Source organism: Vidua macroura, chromosome 19 (assembly GCF_024509145.1).
Source record: "Vidua macroura isolate BioBank_ID:100142 chromosome 19, ASM2450914v1, whole genome shotgun sequence".
Taxonomy (NCBI): Eukaryota; Metazoa; Chordata; class Aves; order Passeriformes; family Viduidae; genus Vidua; species Vidua macroura.
Genome location: NC_071589.1, coordinates 13589903 through 13608943, shown reverse-complemented (window position 1 = coordinate 13608943; position 19041 = coordinate 13589903). Strand labels below are relative to the sequence as shown.

Here is a 19041-nt window from a genome sequence, read left to right as displayed (position 1 = left end):
GGGCTGAAGAACGCAGCTGTCCTTGAAGGCAGCATCATGCTGCAAGCATGGACGGTCTCTGCAAGCATAAGTAACAGACCTCACCACAAAGAGAAGGCGAGATTGCCACCGAACGCAGTCAGATGATAAAATCCTGGATAGAGAAGACTAAGACTTTTAGGGGAATGCCATTCTCTGTGCTGGATGAATTTCAGTATTAATTGCAATTTTCTTTGCCAGTGAGTGCAATAACCACAAGGCCTGCCACAGGAAATGCCTCTGATGGACTGACTCTGATGAAGTAGTTTTTTTCTGAAATTGCATTCAGACTCTTGCCAAAAGAGAAGGCTTCGTACTGCCCGAGTCGTAGTCAGGTTCACTGAAAAGCACACCAGACATACTGCCCAAACTGGCATTAACAAATAGGATATGGAAAGAGAACCAAAGGCAAAGAAGGGAACTAACAGCTGACCTGGATTTCTGCCTCATGGTATGTGACAGAGGAAACACTCTAAGATCTGACTAGAAGACCTAAGTATTTATGTGGAATCCTGTGGATTCCTTTAGCTCCTCTATAGACAGAGGATGGCCTCCTGCCTCTCTGCTGCCTCAGCTTTTTCAGTGATTGGTACTCCTACTTTGTGCTAAATCTTTCCTAGTATTAACACAGCAATCAATGATTTTTTTCCACTAACCCACCCCAGAAATGCACTACAAAACTGCCTGTTTCTGGGAGGAGAAAGAAGCTAAGAAGCAACTCTGAAAAGCTCAGACAGCCTAGAAAAAACACAAACAAGCCACCGGAGCTACAAGGAACCCAAAGCCAAGTGCTACAACAGGGAAGCCTGTGGTTGATCAGCTCTGGAGAGCAGAACATTATAAAACACTTCAAGGGACATGAGGAGAAGGCCGCCAGCAAAAACAGCAACAACAAAAAATCAAAGCAATGCCTTGAAGTCTTTATGGGCTCCAAAAACTCCACATTGCTGCCAATTTGTGTGTTCACTATACTGTAAATACACACAGATTTTGGGAGCATTCACTTCAGACAGTTCTTTCATTCCAAGTATCTTGGCAAACAAGTCAACAACAGTTGTCTTTTTTCCTGGTTTTGCTAGCAGCGCAAAGGTTCTCCCTTCATTGTAAGTGATCAAATGTAATGAATGTGGTGCCAAACTTGTCAGCTTGAATGGAGGGAGAGGGTGGAAAGAGCAGAAGTATTGGTAATATTCCACCATCTGCAGTCACTTCTGTTATTGGCTTCAGCACAAATTTCAGTAATTTATAAATATTTGAATGCTCAAATGTGCTCACATTACTGCCTCAGACACCATCCATTTTTTCTTACCAACAACACCAACATAGTCTTTAGAGTGGAGAATAGCCTACTGCTAACTTAGGACCTGGGATAACATGAAAATTAAATGTTGGAAAAAAATCCAACATGGCTAGATACACTACGGTAGTAGAGTCAGGTTATGTGCAGGCATCTCTGCAAGGGCAGCACATCAAGTGCCAAGCATCCCAAGAGGCCACAGCTACCACAAGTGACATGCAGCATTTGGGGCAAAAGTGGTGAATTTTGGCAGTTGCATGATACAACCTGAAACCTTAAAGAGATGTATTACCACTAAAGACAAACTTCTTCCCGAACCTTTCACACATCCTCCAAACCCAACAAAGACACATCAAAAAACTTGAGCAATTAGTTGTACTGTTACCTTACCCAAGCTCTCTTTTTCCTGTGATGTCCAGAAGAACTGCATACTCCACAGCACTCCGTTCACATTCACATCCTATGCACTACAATACTGTTATTCCAGAACAAGCTTTCTCACTACAGGGGGGCTGCATACTGCCAGGTCACCTTAGAGCAAAAGCTCCTCTATCCCCAGCCCCAAAGCCACATTATTTTACAAAGTACCTTAACCATATCTCCCCTAGTGTCAGTCAGGCACTGCAGCACTCGGTTTCGCAGCCAGTGAGGACCCTTTGCCCACACAAACCTCTTCCCAGACTGAAGATTTCTCAGTTTGGAAGGCCACAACCTCATGTGAGAAGCAGTGAGCAGGTCCCACCTACCCCAGCAGCACAAAGGTTACCTCTTTCATTCTTATTTCTACTGAGAGCCCCGAGGCTCAGGCAGTGCAGCCTCATTGGGAACAGACACCTCCAAAAACGGCATCCAACAATGACACAGTGGCATGGGCACAACAGCTGGAGTGATTTCCACACCTGTTTCTGTCCAGAGCAGAAAGGCCCTTCAGCCCCTTTCTCCCAGGCATCCAGACCCCAGCAGAAGGGAAAACTTATCCAAGCAGGAAAATTATGGCATGGGGCCTGCACTAACATGGTGAAAGAGGAATAAGGATTTACATTGGTTAATGGCAGCAAAACTTCTCCCACAGTCAGCCAGGCCAAACAGGGATAAGGCACCATCCTCACAGGTCAGACTTCTGTGGTCTTTGACAGCAGTTTGGGTAACCAGAAAAGAATGACAAGTTCTCGACAGGAATTGTTTCTTTCAGGTTTGATGCTTCATCCAAGTAAAATGTTTATAAACACACAGAATCATTCCTGCCATAACAGACCATGACCTGAAAGGGCTGAAGGGCCCCCAGCAAGGGACACAGGCTACACAGCCACTGGCATTAAACACAGCTCTCCCAAGGACAGAAGAACCATAGGCAGAGCAGAAGTCCATTCAATCCAGTCAGTTCCCTAACAGATGAACAGAAAAGAGTATCCTTGCTTGTAAGTGATTAGCTAGCAATCATTTTCAGTTTAGAAGCTTCCTGAGAAGGTTTTTATATATTAAGATACACTTACTAAATATCTTCCTTGAACTTGTCCAAATTTCTCTCAAATCAGTATATCTTTTTAGTATATAGCACCCTGTGACAAGGAATTCTACACCTTAGTTTTCTGACACACTAACAACTACCTTCTTCCATCTATTGTAGCTCCTGCTTGCCTCACTTGATGCCACTCACTCATGCTCAAGAACAAGAACCCAAAGCATTCCAGCTTCTCCTTGGCACATTATTCCCTTTCCAGTCACATCTTTTACAGACTGGCAAGTCCTAACCTATTCAGTCTTTCTTTGGACAGGAGACATTGCAGATCTCTGATGAACCTCATTCCCCTTCTCTGCACTTTCACCAGTTCCTTTTGAAGATATGAGACCAGATCTGGATGTTATTCAGACAAACCCTGGTCCATACACAGAGATGTTCTCTATTTTGTTCTGAATACTTTGCTTTTGGAAGGAGGTTGTTTCCAATTTGACTGCTATTCAGTATGAGCTGATGATTTCACCACCTTAAGACTTTGCTCCAAAGCCATAATGATCAACGCAAGAGCTCACTGAGCTGTGTATGAAGCTCAAATTATTTTCCCTGCACATCATCACATTTATCTATGTAGAGCTAGTTGGGTAAACCAAAAATGCAAAGTCATGCAACTGTTAACTAATGTGATAGTAATCTCCTTGTAATGTCATGTTACAATCCCTAAAAAATACTCTAAGGATGAGATTTTACTTGTTTTCCACATTTGGCAAGTAATTGTACAGATTCAGTATAGTTAAGATTGTGCTTTAAAACTCCATTTTACTTTAATTATACCCAAATTCTCAACAAAACCAGTAGTTTATTTGACTATGGTGTGATTACATGTGGCATGAATAAAAACGTATCTATAATCAGGTTTGGATTTGACACCCTTTATCTTAGTTGGACCTTACTCCTCTTTCATGGTGACAGAGAGGATATGAGAAATGAGAAAAAATATTTTCCTTAAAACAGTCCATTTGCAAAGAATTTTCCACTTTTGAGCATGGCATCTTGAACAGTCCCAGTTCTGTATCAAAGTCAAGGCTTTGCACCTTTGCCATGTGCCACAGCAAGCACTGCAATCCACGGAAAGCCGCTGCAGACTGGAGATGTCTGACACTAAAATCGATCAGGTTCTTCACAAAGTTGTGATTTCTAATGAAGTCCCTAAGACTAGGCTGTAAGGCACCTCCAAGTCTTCAAAGAGCACTAATTTAACATGTGTTCATGTCTCAGGGAGCTGCCACAAAGAATGAATTTCACAGTAAATGCCACAACTAGGAAACCGGGAAATTGCCACACATATAACAAGCACCAGTAATGGTGCCAGGTACAGAACAAAGGCTTCAACGCAGCAAATTAAATAAAATTCCTGCCATAAGGTTTCTTATTTCAAAAACGACGAGACGTAATTATTCCTGTGGTGTTTTACTGAAAAAGTCATGTTTCAGGAGACATCCAGAGAAACATGAGATGTGCACTGAGAAAGAGAAAATAAAATAAAATAAAACAGTACTGCAGGAGGAGGGAGGCAGGCAAGGGGTAAACGGGGGCAAGCAGAGAATTTAGAACATTTTAGGAAACAGACCAAAGTTAACAAGGGTGACTAGAACCAGCATCAGAGGATCAACAGGAGGCAGATACAGTTCTGAACATTCAGTCATCTAAAAGCATCTGTATGTGTATTTCTTCCACATGGCCTGGTCAGCAAGTTGTGGAACTTGGAAAACTCCATTGCAAACAACTTCCAAGGCATGCTAATCACCACCTAATTCACCATGCTGCCTGAAAAGTCCCTCTCTCTATCCCTCTCCCCACCCCAGCCCTTCTGCTCCCTCATGGGCATCAAACAGGAATTCTCACTGCTGCTGTGTGAGCCTTTACTCTGAAGGATCTCTGGTGCATCAGTCTGGAATGGTCCATGCAGTTCTGAATGACAGAACATTTTAAAAAGTGTGGGTTTGGGGCAAAGTCACTGGCAAAATCATTCAATCACTCCTAACACATGTGTGATCCACACAGCCAATAGTCTCTTGCCAGGGACATCAAGACCACCTTATCTGACACTTGCAAAAAATCTCCAGGAATCTGAATTTGAAAACCTGTATTTCAGTGGTTTCAGAGAAAAATTACACAAAGAGAATGCATATCCCTCAATGCACATTGACTCTCACATAGTGATTTCAAAAAAGTCAGATTTCTGTCTATTATGGCCTCTAGCTCCCACTGTAGCAATTGAAAACAGTTCCCTGTCCACACTGAGTCTCATCTCTTACTATCCTAGTCCAGCCACAGATAAAGCACACTCAGCTCAGCTCTCACAATAACATCCCAGGTTAACTACAGCTCCAACTCTGTACCAAACAATGCAAATCCCCACCCCTGCCCCCAGTGTGCCTCTGCCTATTGCTGCACAAGGTGGACCTCTTCTGGTGAAGAGCTTGTGCTCCTAAACACCTGTTTCCACTAGCCTTGGCTGAGTAGAAGCCTACAGCATTATCCAGCTTCTTTTAAAAGTGACTAAAGCCTGAGGCAGGGTTAAGGGGAGCACAAACCAGAGAGAATCAGAGCCCATGTGTGAGTCCTTACCTCAAACAGCGTCAGACTTTCATCGTTCAAGATGATTCTGGGAGGTGCAACAACTGAAGTTAAAAAACAAGTTATAAAACAGCAACCAGAACATCAAACACAGGTATGGGAAGCATTCCTGCTCTCTGAAGGGGTGACACATTCATATGCCCACAGAGGCTGCAGAAGCATAATATGGCTAAGGGAGCAGGTTACACCTTCTTTGCACTGTGAAGCTGTGTTTTAGGGAAGGCATTCCCTTCCAGGTCACCTCTCAGGCATCAACATCCCACAGCTAGAAACAGGCTTTATAAAGTAAGGCCAAATATTACCAACAGCACTCACACAAGTAAAATGGCAACTCTGCATCGGCAAGGTGGCTTCTTACAAAGTCTCTCAAAATGCCAACTGTGGAAAAAGGAGAGAAAGGTTTGCTAAATTATATTTGGGTCTTCAAATGTTGGGCAAGAAGACTAACTTGTAACAGCAGAAAAGTCCTCTAGAAGATATGGAGATTGCCTTTTACTCCAAAGAACACAGCTGAAATCACAAATTTATTGTAGAAAAAACAAACAAAACAAATCACTTTCATGTGTTGGTCCCTTGGAAAAATCTAAGGATGCCTACAAAATGATCAAAAAAGTTTGTGCAGGTAGCCATGGCTGACAGCTGAGAATAAGAGGAACCCCAGTAGTAACAGTAAGAGCTACTTGGTGTATGGTCTGATTGCCTTTCTTTTGTGAACTGACAGAGCCATAAAGGTACATCCTCTCTTAGTAGAGTTGCTGAAGTTCATTTTTTTTTCTCCTTCCTGCTTTTTGGGGTAGGTTTTGGATTGGGGAAGGAGGTGAAAAATGTTTTACACACTAACACAGAGGAAGTCTCCAAATCCATCCCAGTAACACATCATTTAGACCCAAACAAGGGGATAGCAAGTGGGACAGGAATTTTGCCATCTCCACCAAGCAGCCCTTAGCTAACCTAACTAGGCCAAAGTCTCTTCTTAGTCCATTCAGGGCCCTACAATGACAGTGTAACTACCTCCTGCTGCTTTTTCAGAGCAGCTTTACTTTGCCAGGCAACAGTGTGACCTGTTCAGACACACTCTCTCCAGTCACGGTGGGAGCCATGAGTTACAGCTGCACAGGCTGCAGGGGTGATTGGTCTTACCAGTTTCAGTGGGATGGAAGAAGCCCTGCAGAACGTGGCGGTCTGGAAAACGAACTCTCACCACCACCTAAAGCAGAGACAACGCCCATCAGGACAGTGGTTTATCACTGCTCTGTAACACCTGTCCTTGGCTTAGAATCTGCAAGTTGTTTATTTGTTGGTTTTCTTTAATGGGGAGATCTGAGGTATTTACAGGGACAGAAGAGCAACCTGGCTAACAGTGCTGTGCAGCTTCTCAGGGAACAAGGGCTGTCTGGCTTTCAGAGGGGGCACAAGAGCTCATTTGTCAAAGCACTATGATGTAAAATGCAGCAGCACTTGCTCAGAGAGTAGGAGCTCCCTGTGCTAAATGATACACCATCAACAAAGACAGACCCTCATGGACAGGTGCAGACAGTTTACTGGCATCCTAATGTGTCCACAGCAGTTGGAATCCTCCTGACATACCTCTGACCTTTGTACCTCCAGCTTGGTCAGAAAGCACTTCACTTGAAAAATGCACAAGGATCAGAGTTACAGAGTAAAATAAACCCAACTTGTAACATTGAATCATTTAACTTTCGATGAGTTTCTAACAAAATGTCTACAGGGAGCAGGCAGGAAGGCTCAGTCATACAAACTGATGTGTGCACAGCAGAAAGGTTTTGAGACATCTGGAACAGAACAGAAGCAACTGTATTGCCTGTCTCTCAACCAGTGACATATTACCATATTACAGTACAGCTGTTTTCACATGGCACAACTGTTATGCAAGTCCCAGAAACAATTAATAGGGATGGGAATTTGAAAAATCTCCCTCTAAGTAGCTTAAGGGCCTGTTGATCACAATTGAATCCCAAAGCACTCAATCCCCAAGTCTGGACTAGCCAGAGGGGTTGGAAAATGAACAAATACTACCTTTGGGTAACGCTCCAACTTTTCCTTCAGCTGGGACTCCTTCAAGGATTTTGTCATCAGTGGAGCTTCTTCCAGGCGTTTCCTACAGTCATGGGAAGAAGGCAAGTTGTCTGTATTTTTACAATGTATTTTTATTTTATTAAGCTTGCAGAAGACCCAAGCAGGGCTGATGAGAACTGCTCAACTGTTTGATGCATCTCTCACAGCATTTTCCCTACCTCCTGAAACTACTCAGCATCAGCAACAATACTATATAAAATTACTTTTATTGTACAAGTTCATGACAGCAGATGCAAGAAAAAATCCTAAGAGAACAGGAAAGTCTGCTTAGACTACTCAAGAAGAGGTGGACTTATTAATCCAATAAAGCAGAGACTAGGGTTGGACACGATTACTCCATGGGGGCAGAAGAGCTACTGAACTTGAAAAACAATGCCAGCACAAAAAAATAATAAGTACTAATTAGCAACAGGGAAAAAATTTAAAGTTTCAGATCATTCAAGAACTGACATTGTAGATGGCTATTAAAAGAAACAGTGGGTAGAAAAGTCTACTTGTATTTAAGAGGAAACAATAAATGTAAGAAAATAATTACATATTTTCCCATAAGCAAAGAAACTAGCTTAGACCAAACAGATCCCATGCTCAGCTTTAGTACGTTTTCTTTGTATCCAAGTTACTGATGTGTAACTTGGCTGTAAGGGGAAAGCATCAGCTAATTTGGAAATTGGGTTTTTTTGGGGACCTATATTCCAGTAATCCCCAACCAAGTGACTCTACATTTGTACCACTAAATACTCCAGACCCACAAGCAGCAGAGCAATTTTCAGGCCATATTCTGTGTACTCAGTGGCCTGTGGGAAAAAAATCAACTCTAAGTAAGAAGTTCAACTTGGACTTGGCTATAGCATAAAGGAGACTGTTTCACAGTCTTGAAGAGCTATTGCAATGTTTAAAGGAATGCTTTCACCCACTTGAAACTAAATACATTAATTAAATTAATTTCTTCAAGGAACATACAGACAGCAAAATGGTGCTGTGACTTGAAGGGCAGTTTATCTTCATCTGAGTTTTTACTGAACTGAAGTTTGACGAAGTAAAATCATGAATATTTGAAAGCAAGCTACCTGAACAGTGCAATACATTGTTAGTCAGCTTTCTATAATTTCTGTGTGTGTGTGTGTGTGTGTGTGTGTGTTCCTCTTCCAAACATTCTCAGGTGGCTACGTTGGTCTTTCTGATGAGGTCTACTAAAAAAGGCTAATTCTGTTACTTAGAAGATAAGGTGTTTCTTACTGGCAAAAAAAAAAAAAACCAAAAACAAGCTCTGTTGATCACTGTCACTCTGCTCAACAGCAGGACACAGCAAATCTCACTCACACAGAAAGGGAACTTGCCTCTCATTCTGCAGCTGTGCCAAACGTTTCCGTACATCATCCACTGTGACTTCAAAAAATTCATCAGGAAGCTCTTCTGGGCCATCAGGAAGTTGTTCCAGTAGGTCTAGGTGGCATACAAGGGGTTCACGTTCTACGAGCTGCAGAAAAAAACCGATCCAATTAGTTTTAAATGCATTGCTTTCCTTATCTTATAAGGCTCCTGAAAAGGAGTAAAAGGACAGTATTTGCAAACTGTCTTTTGACCTGTTCAGCTCTCTGAACTAAACCACTGCAGGGTTTCATTGCACACCTTTCAAAATTTTACCCTGGTTTCTGGTGTGCAGAAAGATCCCTTAAACAGTGAAACTCTTTTGTTTTGCATTTACAAGGTGAGAGATCAGCCTTTGCTGCAACCAGAGCACATAGATGCAGGACAGCAGTTCTCTCTAAGCATCAGCTGCAATAAAGGTACTTGATACATTTACTGGCAATTTTCCCTACACACCAGAGCTGAGAGCAGGCACTCCAAGCTGCACACAGACACCCCTCTCACCTGCCCCGCAGGGCAGAGAGCCTGCCTGCCTGCTCCCCCAGCCTCCAGAGCTCAGAGCTGGGTGTCATGATGGCAAACCTTCCAGCTCAAACTGTGGTTGCAGTTATGAAAAAACCAAAACAAAACAAGCTAATACCCACAATCCCCTAAAAAACTCAGCCCCAACCACTGAGATCAAGAGCATTTGCCATCTCTGCAGGCAAGCAGGACTTTAATGGATCCCTCCTCAGGAAAGGTTATGTGCTGGCTACTCTCTCTTTTGCCCAAAGCAGCAGCTGTGCCTATGTGAATACAAACCACGACCAGAGTCAAGCATACGAGAGGCAGTTACACCTCCTGGATCTCAAACAAGTCAAACTTTTAAAATTCCAAAACTGTTTAAAGGACAGTTGCAAACATAGAGAACAGCATACTGAAGGCCACAGGAGATGCAGGGAGGACACAGCTCGTGGCTGAAGAGGCTCACAGGAACAAAAATTTTGGTAGTTAATCCAGCATTTCTTCCTAGTCAGCTGCCAGCTTAACAATGCCACAGGCTCTTCGAGTGAACCCGCTGTCCATTTCTTCTCCCCTCATTCTCTCATACACTCTTTCCAATCCTAATTAACACCCGGATGTCCTCCCTTCATCCACTCACCCCTCCCCCAGGCACTGGCCACTTGGGAACAGGAGTCTTCTCAATTGTCTAAAGCACAACACAAATTACAAGGCAATGTTCACTTTACTTGTGGGCACTAAAGGGCAATTTGAGAAATTAAAAGATGGAGGTTGTGTGGGTGGGACCTTTGGCTACTTTTAGAAAGTTGAGCAGGGTCAGCCCTAACGAGCGGGTACAGGAGCCTGGCTGCAGCTTTCCCCGGGCCTGGGGCAGCCAGTGCTGCAGGAAGGACCCCAAGTGCCCAGGACCATCTGCTGGAAAGCAGGTTGCACCGTGATCCCACCACTGCCCACTGATGCTCCAGTGAGGGCACATCTCTGTCAGAGGCCAGAGGAGAATTAATCAGGCCCCCCAAGAACCCAGTGTACTTTAATCTCCTCAAACAGGCTTGACTTTCATTTCATTCTAAACATGTAGTGAAAACAGACGTCTTCTGAAAAAGCCCAAACCCAAAAGACTGAGGAGGCATATCCTATGGCATGTTGTGAAGGGCACTAGGACACGATGGAGAGAACTCCAAAGTCTGTATTAGCAAATTCTAAAGTTACCACTTAGTATTGGCTCTAACAAGGATGTCAGTTAATCCCAACAGCAGTGGGATTCCACAGGGAAAGGGCCAGCCCCCATCCAAATTATGGTGACAGTTAATGGCATCTGCCAAGGCATTGGGAATCACAAGATGGCACAAGGCAGACATATACTCCAGTCCCAAGTGTTCACTCCTCTTCTTGCTGTGGGCTCCAACAATCCTAAAGCACAGACAGAATTCAAAAATTAACTTCCCACAATGATTACAACAGAGACTCCAGGAATACTAAGCCTCTTCCCAACCCACTGCACACGCAGTGTCTTCTGCAACTGTGACAAAAGATAATCATCTCCTGTAACAATAAATGGCCACCACACGGATGTTCTACTTTCCATTATGTAAACTGGAGGAAAGCAAGCTGTGCATTTTGCTGTCCTACTTCTTCCAGGAGTGAAAGATGCTTTGCTAAGGTTTGGCATCTTCCTTCTTCAAAGTCTGTTCTTCCACCAAAGCTGAAATGTCAGGCACTTTTCACCATGAGGCTGAAGCCATATATTCACAGCAGCATCTACGTAAGTGCAGCCTATGTGACAAAGCCAAGTGTCAGGAAGAATGCAGTTCACTCTGTGGTCACCATCCTGGTCCCAGGGAACCAGGTAAGCTGAGGAAAACTCTTATGATTTAAGTAAAATAGGGGTCACTGAGCTTTCCACAGCAGCAAGCTCTCCCCAGAGACCCACTTCCTCCCCACCACCTCTGGGAGCTCTAATCTCATGCTCAATCTGGTTTAAAGTTACCTTCTAATAATTAACATTCTGACATCAAAGTCAGCTTGCAGCTGTCTGTAAACCATCTTTAGCCCAAGAAACGAAGGGATGCCGGCACAGATTTTATCCAGCCTCTCTTCAGCTTCAAAAACCACACACAGGCAAAGCATTAATGGGAAGATTCTTTTACAAAAACGGACCTTTGATGTTTAAAAATAATTTGTTTTGTTTTGGGTTTTTTTTCCCCAGGACTGAAAAAGGACAAAAAGCAGATGCCATGTGGCTAGCCCTACTTGGCTGTTGCCGCTGGGAGGAAAGTGGAAGATGGCAGGGGTGGAGGAGGGAACAAAATGTAATCAATCAGCAGCAAAAGTACGAGAGATCAAAGGGCTTGAAAGCAGCCGTCAAAATCACATGCTGTTTAACACAAGGACACAACTCCCCCAACAGAATCTGCAGCTGCTTCCAAAGCTGCTCTCGGAGTGGAAGGGCGGCTGGCTCCAGAAGTGGTTTGAACTGGACTGCGATTCTGAGAAAGACATCAGTTCGTGTGAGTCCTTCAGTCACCACCACTCAGCCCATGCCCAAAAGCACAGCTACACATCAGGCTGTGAATCAGTGAAATGATGGAGTTCTGCCTCTCCCCCCACCAGTGCACAGAGAAATGTGGGCAACAAGACTGGTGAAGGATACCACCACAAACCCTTGCACTTCTTCTCCCTTCCCAGACACAATGGAAACTCCTCCTCTGCAAACCCCTCATAGACAAGAGTGCAACTGAAGCAAGCAACACATGAGACTGGACAAATCACCCAGACTACTGTTTAATTCTCCATGTAAAGGGTCTGCTCCAAAAGGTTAAATAACACTGATTAGACAGACCCAAACATGTTTCTAATACACTCAAATATTCACCACTGCAGGTTGGCATGGCCTCTTTCTGCTACTTGTGCAGTTCATAACTGCTCCAGAGTCCTTCCAGGGTCTGGCTTCTGTTCCTAAACAATTCAGAACTCATCAAAAATAGGCTGCAACCACAAAGAAGTCAACTAAGGTAGAGCCTCTACATCAACGTGAAAGCATCCACAGTCTTGCTAAATCCCTCCTGGACTAAGCTCCCTTTGAAGATCCCCAGGCATCCTTTCTTTCTACTTATAGCTTTGTATTGTTCAATCCTGGCTGGATCAGACCAGAGGAGATTCAAACCTCCAACTCTAGGAGGTACTAAAGAGTCGGAAACAACAAAGGGGATCTCTGAACATGAAAGCTGGCCTCAGTGATGAGCCAAAGGAGCAAGAAAAGAGCCACTCACTGAGAATCCAGAATAGGAAACTCTCAGTGCATAATAACAAGGAGTAAATTATTAATTAAATGGCTCTTGTACTTCATGTTACACTACTTGCCAGACATACCCAACCTTCCTGAAGGCACTCAATTCCATAGAGCTGCCCTACAGAAAACACACTTCAATGTCATTCCCAGGTGACTCTGGCATCACAGCACTTTTCAGCCATCAGTTCTGGTATCTCAACATGGGCTCAAGCACTTTTAATTTTAACAAACACAGTTTTATTTCGGAGACATCAACAATGGAGAGATGTGCAATCTGTCTTTCTGGAAGATAGAGACAGGTAGACTACTTCAGAAGCAAGATATTTTAGATTAAGACAAAAAACACTTCTATAAGCAAGCAGAAATACAAAAGGAAAAGGATGGAAGGTTTCTGCTTCATCTGCAATACTAAGAAAACTAAGTCATGGGGCTCAGGTAACAAAGTGGGCATTTTTTCATGAAATCTGTGGCACTGAGGTGTAGGATCTTCTGGACTGTGATTTAATGCAGCTGTGTCATCTCTATTTGAACTATTTATCAAGATACCTAGTTTTGCCTACCTCTGGACAGCAAATTCTTAAACTCAAATCCTTCCTGCTTCCTTTCTGAACTCAGGCAGAACTGTATGCCATTAAGGCACCTAATCCCGTGACACAGGGAAAAAGTCCTAAATCTGGAAACCTCTTTTTCCTCATGGGAGTGCAGCCTCAGGTAAAGCAGGATAAAAAAAAAAGCCCTTGTTGCCCACACTGCAAATACATTTTCCCTTACCTGTTCTTGCTCCTTTCTCAGTTCTTGGCTGTTCTTAGACTTCTTTGGCTTAGAAGGGCCTCCAGGGCTGGAAAAAGTTGTTGGCAGCTTTGAAGGTGGTACAGTTACAGGAGAGTCCCCCAGATGCTCTCCATCTCCAAAAAAAGGGACAAATGGGGTAGGCTCAGGCTCTGGAGAATGCCACAGCTCCTCCAAGCTAGCATGAGAATCTTTAATCGAGTCTTGCTTGTGTGTGCAGCTGTTTAAAGATACAGCCACATCCCTGTGCTCCAAGTCCTTTGGAAATGTGTTTGCTTGAGGTAGAGGCACATCCACTGCTTCTTCCATAGAGCCTCGCCTCACTGTTGGCTCCTTACAAGGCACCGTGGCACCCACAACTTCCTCCCCACCAGATGAACTGCATTTCTTCATGACAACTCTTGAAGAAGACACCAAAAGGAATAAAAACAAAATAATAATCTTAGGAGTACTGTCCTCCCTGCAATGTGTCCATGACACAAACACAACAGCTGACTCAAATACACCCTGATTTAACAACTTTCTTCTTCCAGACGCTTACAGAGAACAAGCTCCAGTTGCTGAGAAGTGTGGGGTAGAGGGTCAGGGAGTTGTGCAAAACAACAGAACAGGGACCCACTCCTCTGGAAGAAAACTGCCTTCTAGAGAAAAACAGCAGTCAGTTGTAAAGCATAGCTTCTAATCACTCCTGCCTTCCGTATGTACCACACAGCTGGTCAGATCACAGAAAGGTTGCCCCTGTCCCAAACTCACCCCCCAACAGCCACCAGGGCCTGCAGCAGCTGGGAGTTAAGTGCCTGAGATACAGAGCAGGGAAGAATGAAGTGGTAGCTGATTAGCCTCTCAGAGAGACTTTTAACTTTGAATTGTCTGTTCCACTCAAAGAAGGAAGAAAAAAAAAGAAAAAAAAAAAAGAAACAAACAAACAAGCTCTTTTAATCTGCACACGATTGGTCAGTGCCAGCATCTGCTGCTGTGTGAAGCACATCTGGACAGCAGTTTGAGATAAACAGGCAAATGCAATAATTTCTGAGTGCCACAATGTTTTAATTTGGCTTTTTTTTTTGGTGACTTTTCTTTTTGGTTTTTTTGTCTTTCTTTTGGTACTTAAAACAAAATAAATTCACCATCAGAGTGGAAAGGGAAAATAAAGAAGCCAAATTTTGCTTCTCCCAACCTGATAATGGCATTGCCTCCAATCAGGCCAAGTGATTTCAGTGTTGTCTTCTCCAGGGCATCTTTTCCTGATATCTACAACAAAACCAGAGGAGAGTAATTATGGCCTCTGATTCCCCAGGAAAGCATGTAAAGCTCTTTATAGAAAGAAACTTGTATCCAAAGAAACACCACACAACACAAGAAACAGGTGAAAACACACTCCTGCAGTTGAAAATCAGACCTGTATCCATCTGTATCAACTTGTACTCTTTCACCAAATTCACAGCTTATTAAATCATCTCAGTGGAAGATGACCTACATATATTTTCATCCCATACACACATCCAAGTGGGATCCAACTACAGCAAAGCTACTTTTATGTCAGAAGTTAAACGACAGGCAACATCTCAGAGCTGCAAGACAGATTATTTCCTTACATACACCTCCTCTCCGTCTGTAATGACCTGTTCCAGAATAAAGACGATCTGTCCACGGAGGTCAGTGGGAAGTAAAGGGGACAGCTAGGGAGAGTGAATTCCATAATATCCACATACAAAATATTTAACAAAACATTAATAGCAAAAGATCAAAACAGAGAAAAGCAAATATTTATTAAAATGAAAACACTGTTTTGACTCAAGCTTTAAAAGAAGCTGGAAAGAAAAACACAAATAGGTCATTGAGCTCATTTTATGGGCTCAGAGGTCTCAACGGCACAAGGTTACGTTCCAAGAGAGCTTTTTTCCATACAGACACGTCATGCGTTGAAAAGACCAACATTTTTCTACTTCCCCTCTCAAGAAAGTTCAAAAGAAACACTTTCCAGGCTGGAAAGCAGAACTAAGTTTTCTTATGTTTTAGGGACATGAGACAGTTGAGAGGCCTTTGCTGCCTTACCTCATCTCGCATGTAAATACAGACTGGAGACAATTCACCATCCTGTTCCATCAACTCCCTGCAAGAAAGAGCAAAACACTGCAGCATCTGCAGAACAGCCCACCCCCTCCAAAACCAGCACAGAGGAACAGTACAAAGTGAAATCAGCAGGAAACACTGTCCTCCATTTTTCTCCAGCAATAACCACTACACAGTTCACAGGATCACTGTTAGACACTAAGTAAACATTTTGCTTCAATGCATTCACTTTTCCTTAAACACAGCCTAAAAGTTTAAAAACAAAGAAATACTTAAATTCTGAAATTAGCTGATCATACTAGGTAAATTTAAACTCATCACTGTTTGTGTGCCTCAGTACCCAATCTGAAATGTTATCTAGTTATATTTGCTCTTTTTAATCCAAGTTAAAAACTTCACCACAGTTTAGACTGAATTCACTGGGGAGAGATCCATTTCTTTTCACATATGCACAACAACAAACAAAATTAAATACTGCTCTAAAGCAATCAACTAAGGACAAGAAACTTGCCTTAGTATCATTTTTAAAAAAGAAAAGAGAAAGTAAGCAAACAAAAACAAAGAGCATGAACTTTCAGATTCTGGAGACCATGAAACAAGTAGAGCCAAATGAAAGGCTGTCACTGTAGACAAAGTGAAAATCAACCCATATGTAAGGATTTCAGTGATGTAGGACATGTATGAGCAATGATGCAAACTCCTCACAGCCCATCTCTAGAGGAAGATGGAAGTGAAGGACCCTTAGCATCGAGATGGGGAAAAAACAGTAAGATGCTACTCTTTCCATTTTCCTCTAAATAAGCAATTCTGAGGCATTCCAGTAAAAGAGAAGCTTTATTACATATTCACTTGATCAAATACAAAAGACAGACAGGGAAAGGACAATCACAGCCTATCACAGCAATTCTCAGTTCTCATCCAGCCAAGATGATCTGATTTCAAAAGGGGGAAAAAAAAGGATTGACACTTTCAGTAAGAAAACCTCAGATGTCTACAGAAAAGTAAAAAGCCTTACAGAATTAACCAGTACATTATGCTGAAGCACTGGAATCAGTGAGAGCATTCGATTCAACACCAGAAGAAGCTCTGTCACATTCGTTTCCACTTTCAGGAAAGTGAAACTCAAACTGAAATCAGACGAGAAAGTGGTAAAATGTGAGACTGAGGAGAATGCTTTGCTTCTCATCCCAAGCATGCCAATCTAAGAGGTGACCAGAAAAACACTGTCCACTCTAAGACGGTGCTGGTTTGGAAAGATATACCTGTCTGAAGTCGCAAAAGCATTTTTACAGAAGTTTCAGATTCACACATTTCAAACCTAACTCAGCCTGGGAAACTACAAAAGATAATAACATTGCCCACAAAATTCCCCATCTACACAATGAGAACTGACAAGATTTATCCTTCTCCATAGACCCCAGTAGCTCTTCTTAGCACATTCTGTCTCAAGCTCCCTGTGCTTGCAGTTGCACCAGGATATCCCATGGTAAAGAGCTGCACTCTATATCCCATCTGCACTGCAACAACTGGTTTATCATGAAACACAGAACAGCTCTAACTCCTCCTCATAGTAAACTCCCTTCTTCTTACTGCTCTCTGCAGTCCAGTCTGAGGGGGTAGGTGGAGGGAATGGCTTTCCACTCACCCCACCAGGAAACCATGACCCATCACTCGTGACTTGAAGAGAAACCACCTCTCTGCAAAGCAGATAAGGAAATCCACCTGGCAGACCAGGAACATCCTTGCTCACCTCCTGAGACATCTGGAGGCAGTTCCCAAGGTCAGCCTGCCATTTCATGCCTGACTACACAAGTGTTTGGTATTGAACACCAAAGGAGCTTTGCAAATGAGAACACTTCCACTTAGCTGTCTCTTCAGCCACCAGATTCTAGTCCCTGCAGTGAATTTCACAGGAAAAAAATAAAACCTGCGGGACCCTAGCAGCCTGGAAAAAAATCCAGTAGTTTTCAGTGAAAAGTAGAAGTTTTGGAAAGATATTTCTACTTCACATTACCCTGTATTGTTTGTAATTCCCCAGTAGCAGTAATAGCTGCACTTTCTCCTAAATACAGCTGCAAAACATTGATCAGCTTGGCATTCAAGTGTCCCAAAATTTAAGCAGAAACTCAGACTGCTTCTCTCTAGTACATCACTTATACCTATACTTGTACATTCAGGGTACATTCCCTATCTTGTGCCTAAATTTGTGAGCATCGTAACTGGGGCATGGAACAGGGTTAACTCCAAGAACGTGATGTCAATGATCAATGCTTGCTGCATTATGACTTTTCCTGGAAAGGAGTTTAATGAACAGAGTCCCACCACTTAAAACATTGTGCCTTCAGCATCACATAATTTAAACACTTATATTTTGAGATGCAATATTACCAGAAACAAAGTTGTGTCAAGGAGTTATGTAGGAAAAGGATCCCTTAAGTACCAGTCAAAATCCACTCAGGCAATCAAGCGTCTGGTTCTGACTGTACATTACACGGTCTGTCTGCACTGTGGCCACGCTGACTCCTGCTCTTAGAAAAGCTTAGAACTCCACTAACAGACATGCAATATACCCAGCCAGCAGGAAAGTCCACCTTAGGACACAGGTAACATTTTCTGTTATGGTAACAAAAACATAACCTTTTGCACTTTAACAACCTGCTTGCCCAGCAGAAGACCAGAGTCTGCATAATCAAACTTAGCCCAGCATGAAGTGACAAAAGAAACTGAACTGAGAGGGAATCAACCAGCCTCTGAAGTGGAAAATGAAAGGAAATAGCCATTAAATTCCATGAAAATTCATCAAGGACATTTAAACTTAGACTCAAAACTCAGCTACAATGACATATAAGTGAAACCAGAAGCCACTCAGGATCGAGAGAGCCACTGGAAAATTATGATACTCAATCTTTGAGTAATTCTCAAGAGCCAGAGAACTTCAATGGTTTCCAATTGAAGGATGTGAGGGACTAAATCTGTTAAGCACAAACCACAACTGAGATGTCTGGTTTAATTGTAGCAGTCTATATGCCATCTTGATCAAATGGTTAAAAGCTTGCAACAGCACAGTGGTATGGGACAAGGCAAGTCACAATGAAACCCAGAGGTAGAGCAAATCCAAATAGAGCAAACTATAAAACCAGTCTTCAGGGTCAGGTCTATTTTAGGAAAGTCAGCAGCTGAGAACTACTTCCAGACCAGTTGCAACATATTCCAAGGAGTTTATAGTACCAAGACTGTAAGACCACTATTTCAGAACACTTCTCCCAGCCACCACAACAAATCCCATTGTGCAGAAAGCAACAGACACACCAGAGCATCCAAAATACTATATTCAAGTTTCAGATTATGAAACACAGTTAACTTCAAGGTGAACAACCAAACCAACACTAGAATAGGTTTGCCTCCATTTGTGATTCTGCAATTAGTTATTCTCTTTCAGGAACAAAATGCACTATACAATGCTCTGCAGGAATCAAGAGATTAAGTTGCTCATACAAAAGAACATTGTCTTGT

At 42.8% G+C, this 19041-nt stretch overlaps 1 protein-coding gene across 1 annotated transcript in view; it reads right to left on the bottom strand.

Annotated features, from left to right (window-relative positions):
* The window catches only part of ASPSCR1 (ASPSCR1 tether for SLC2A4, UBX domain containing), a 35934-nt gene that overhangs the window by 9271 nt on the left and 7622 nt on the right, over window positions 1-19041 (bottom strand). Inside the window, exons 5-12 of the mRNA XM_053994518.1 lie at window positions 15511-15568; window positions 14633-14706; window positions 13438-13855; window positions 8846-8985; window positions 7449-7530; window positions 6552-6618; window positions 5727-5789; window positions 5403-5455 (exon numbers count right to left, since the gene is read on the bottom strand). Coding sequence (XP_053850493.1) covers window positions 5403-5455; window positions 5727-5789; window positions 6552-6618; window positions 7449-7530; window positions 8846-8985; window positions 13438-13855; window positions 14633-14706; window positions 15511-15568 — 955 coding nt within the window. The remainder of the gene's footprint in view (window positions 1-5402; window positions 5456-5726; window positions 5790-6551; window positions 6619-7448; window positions 7531-8845; window positions 8986-13437; window positions 13856-14632; window positions 14707-15510; window positions 15569-19041) is intronic.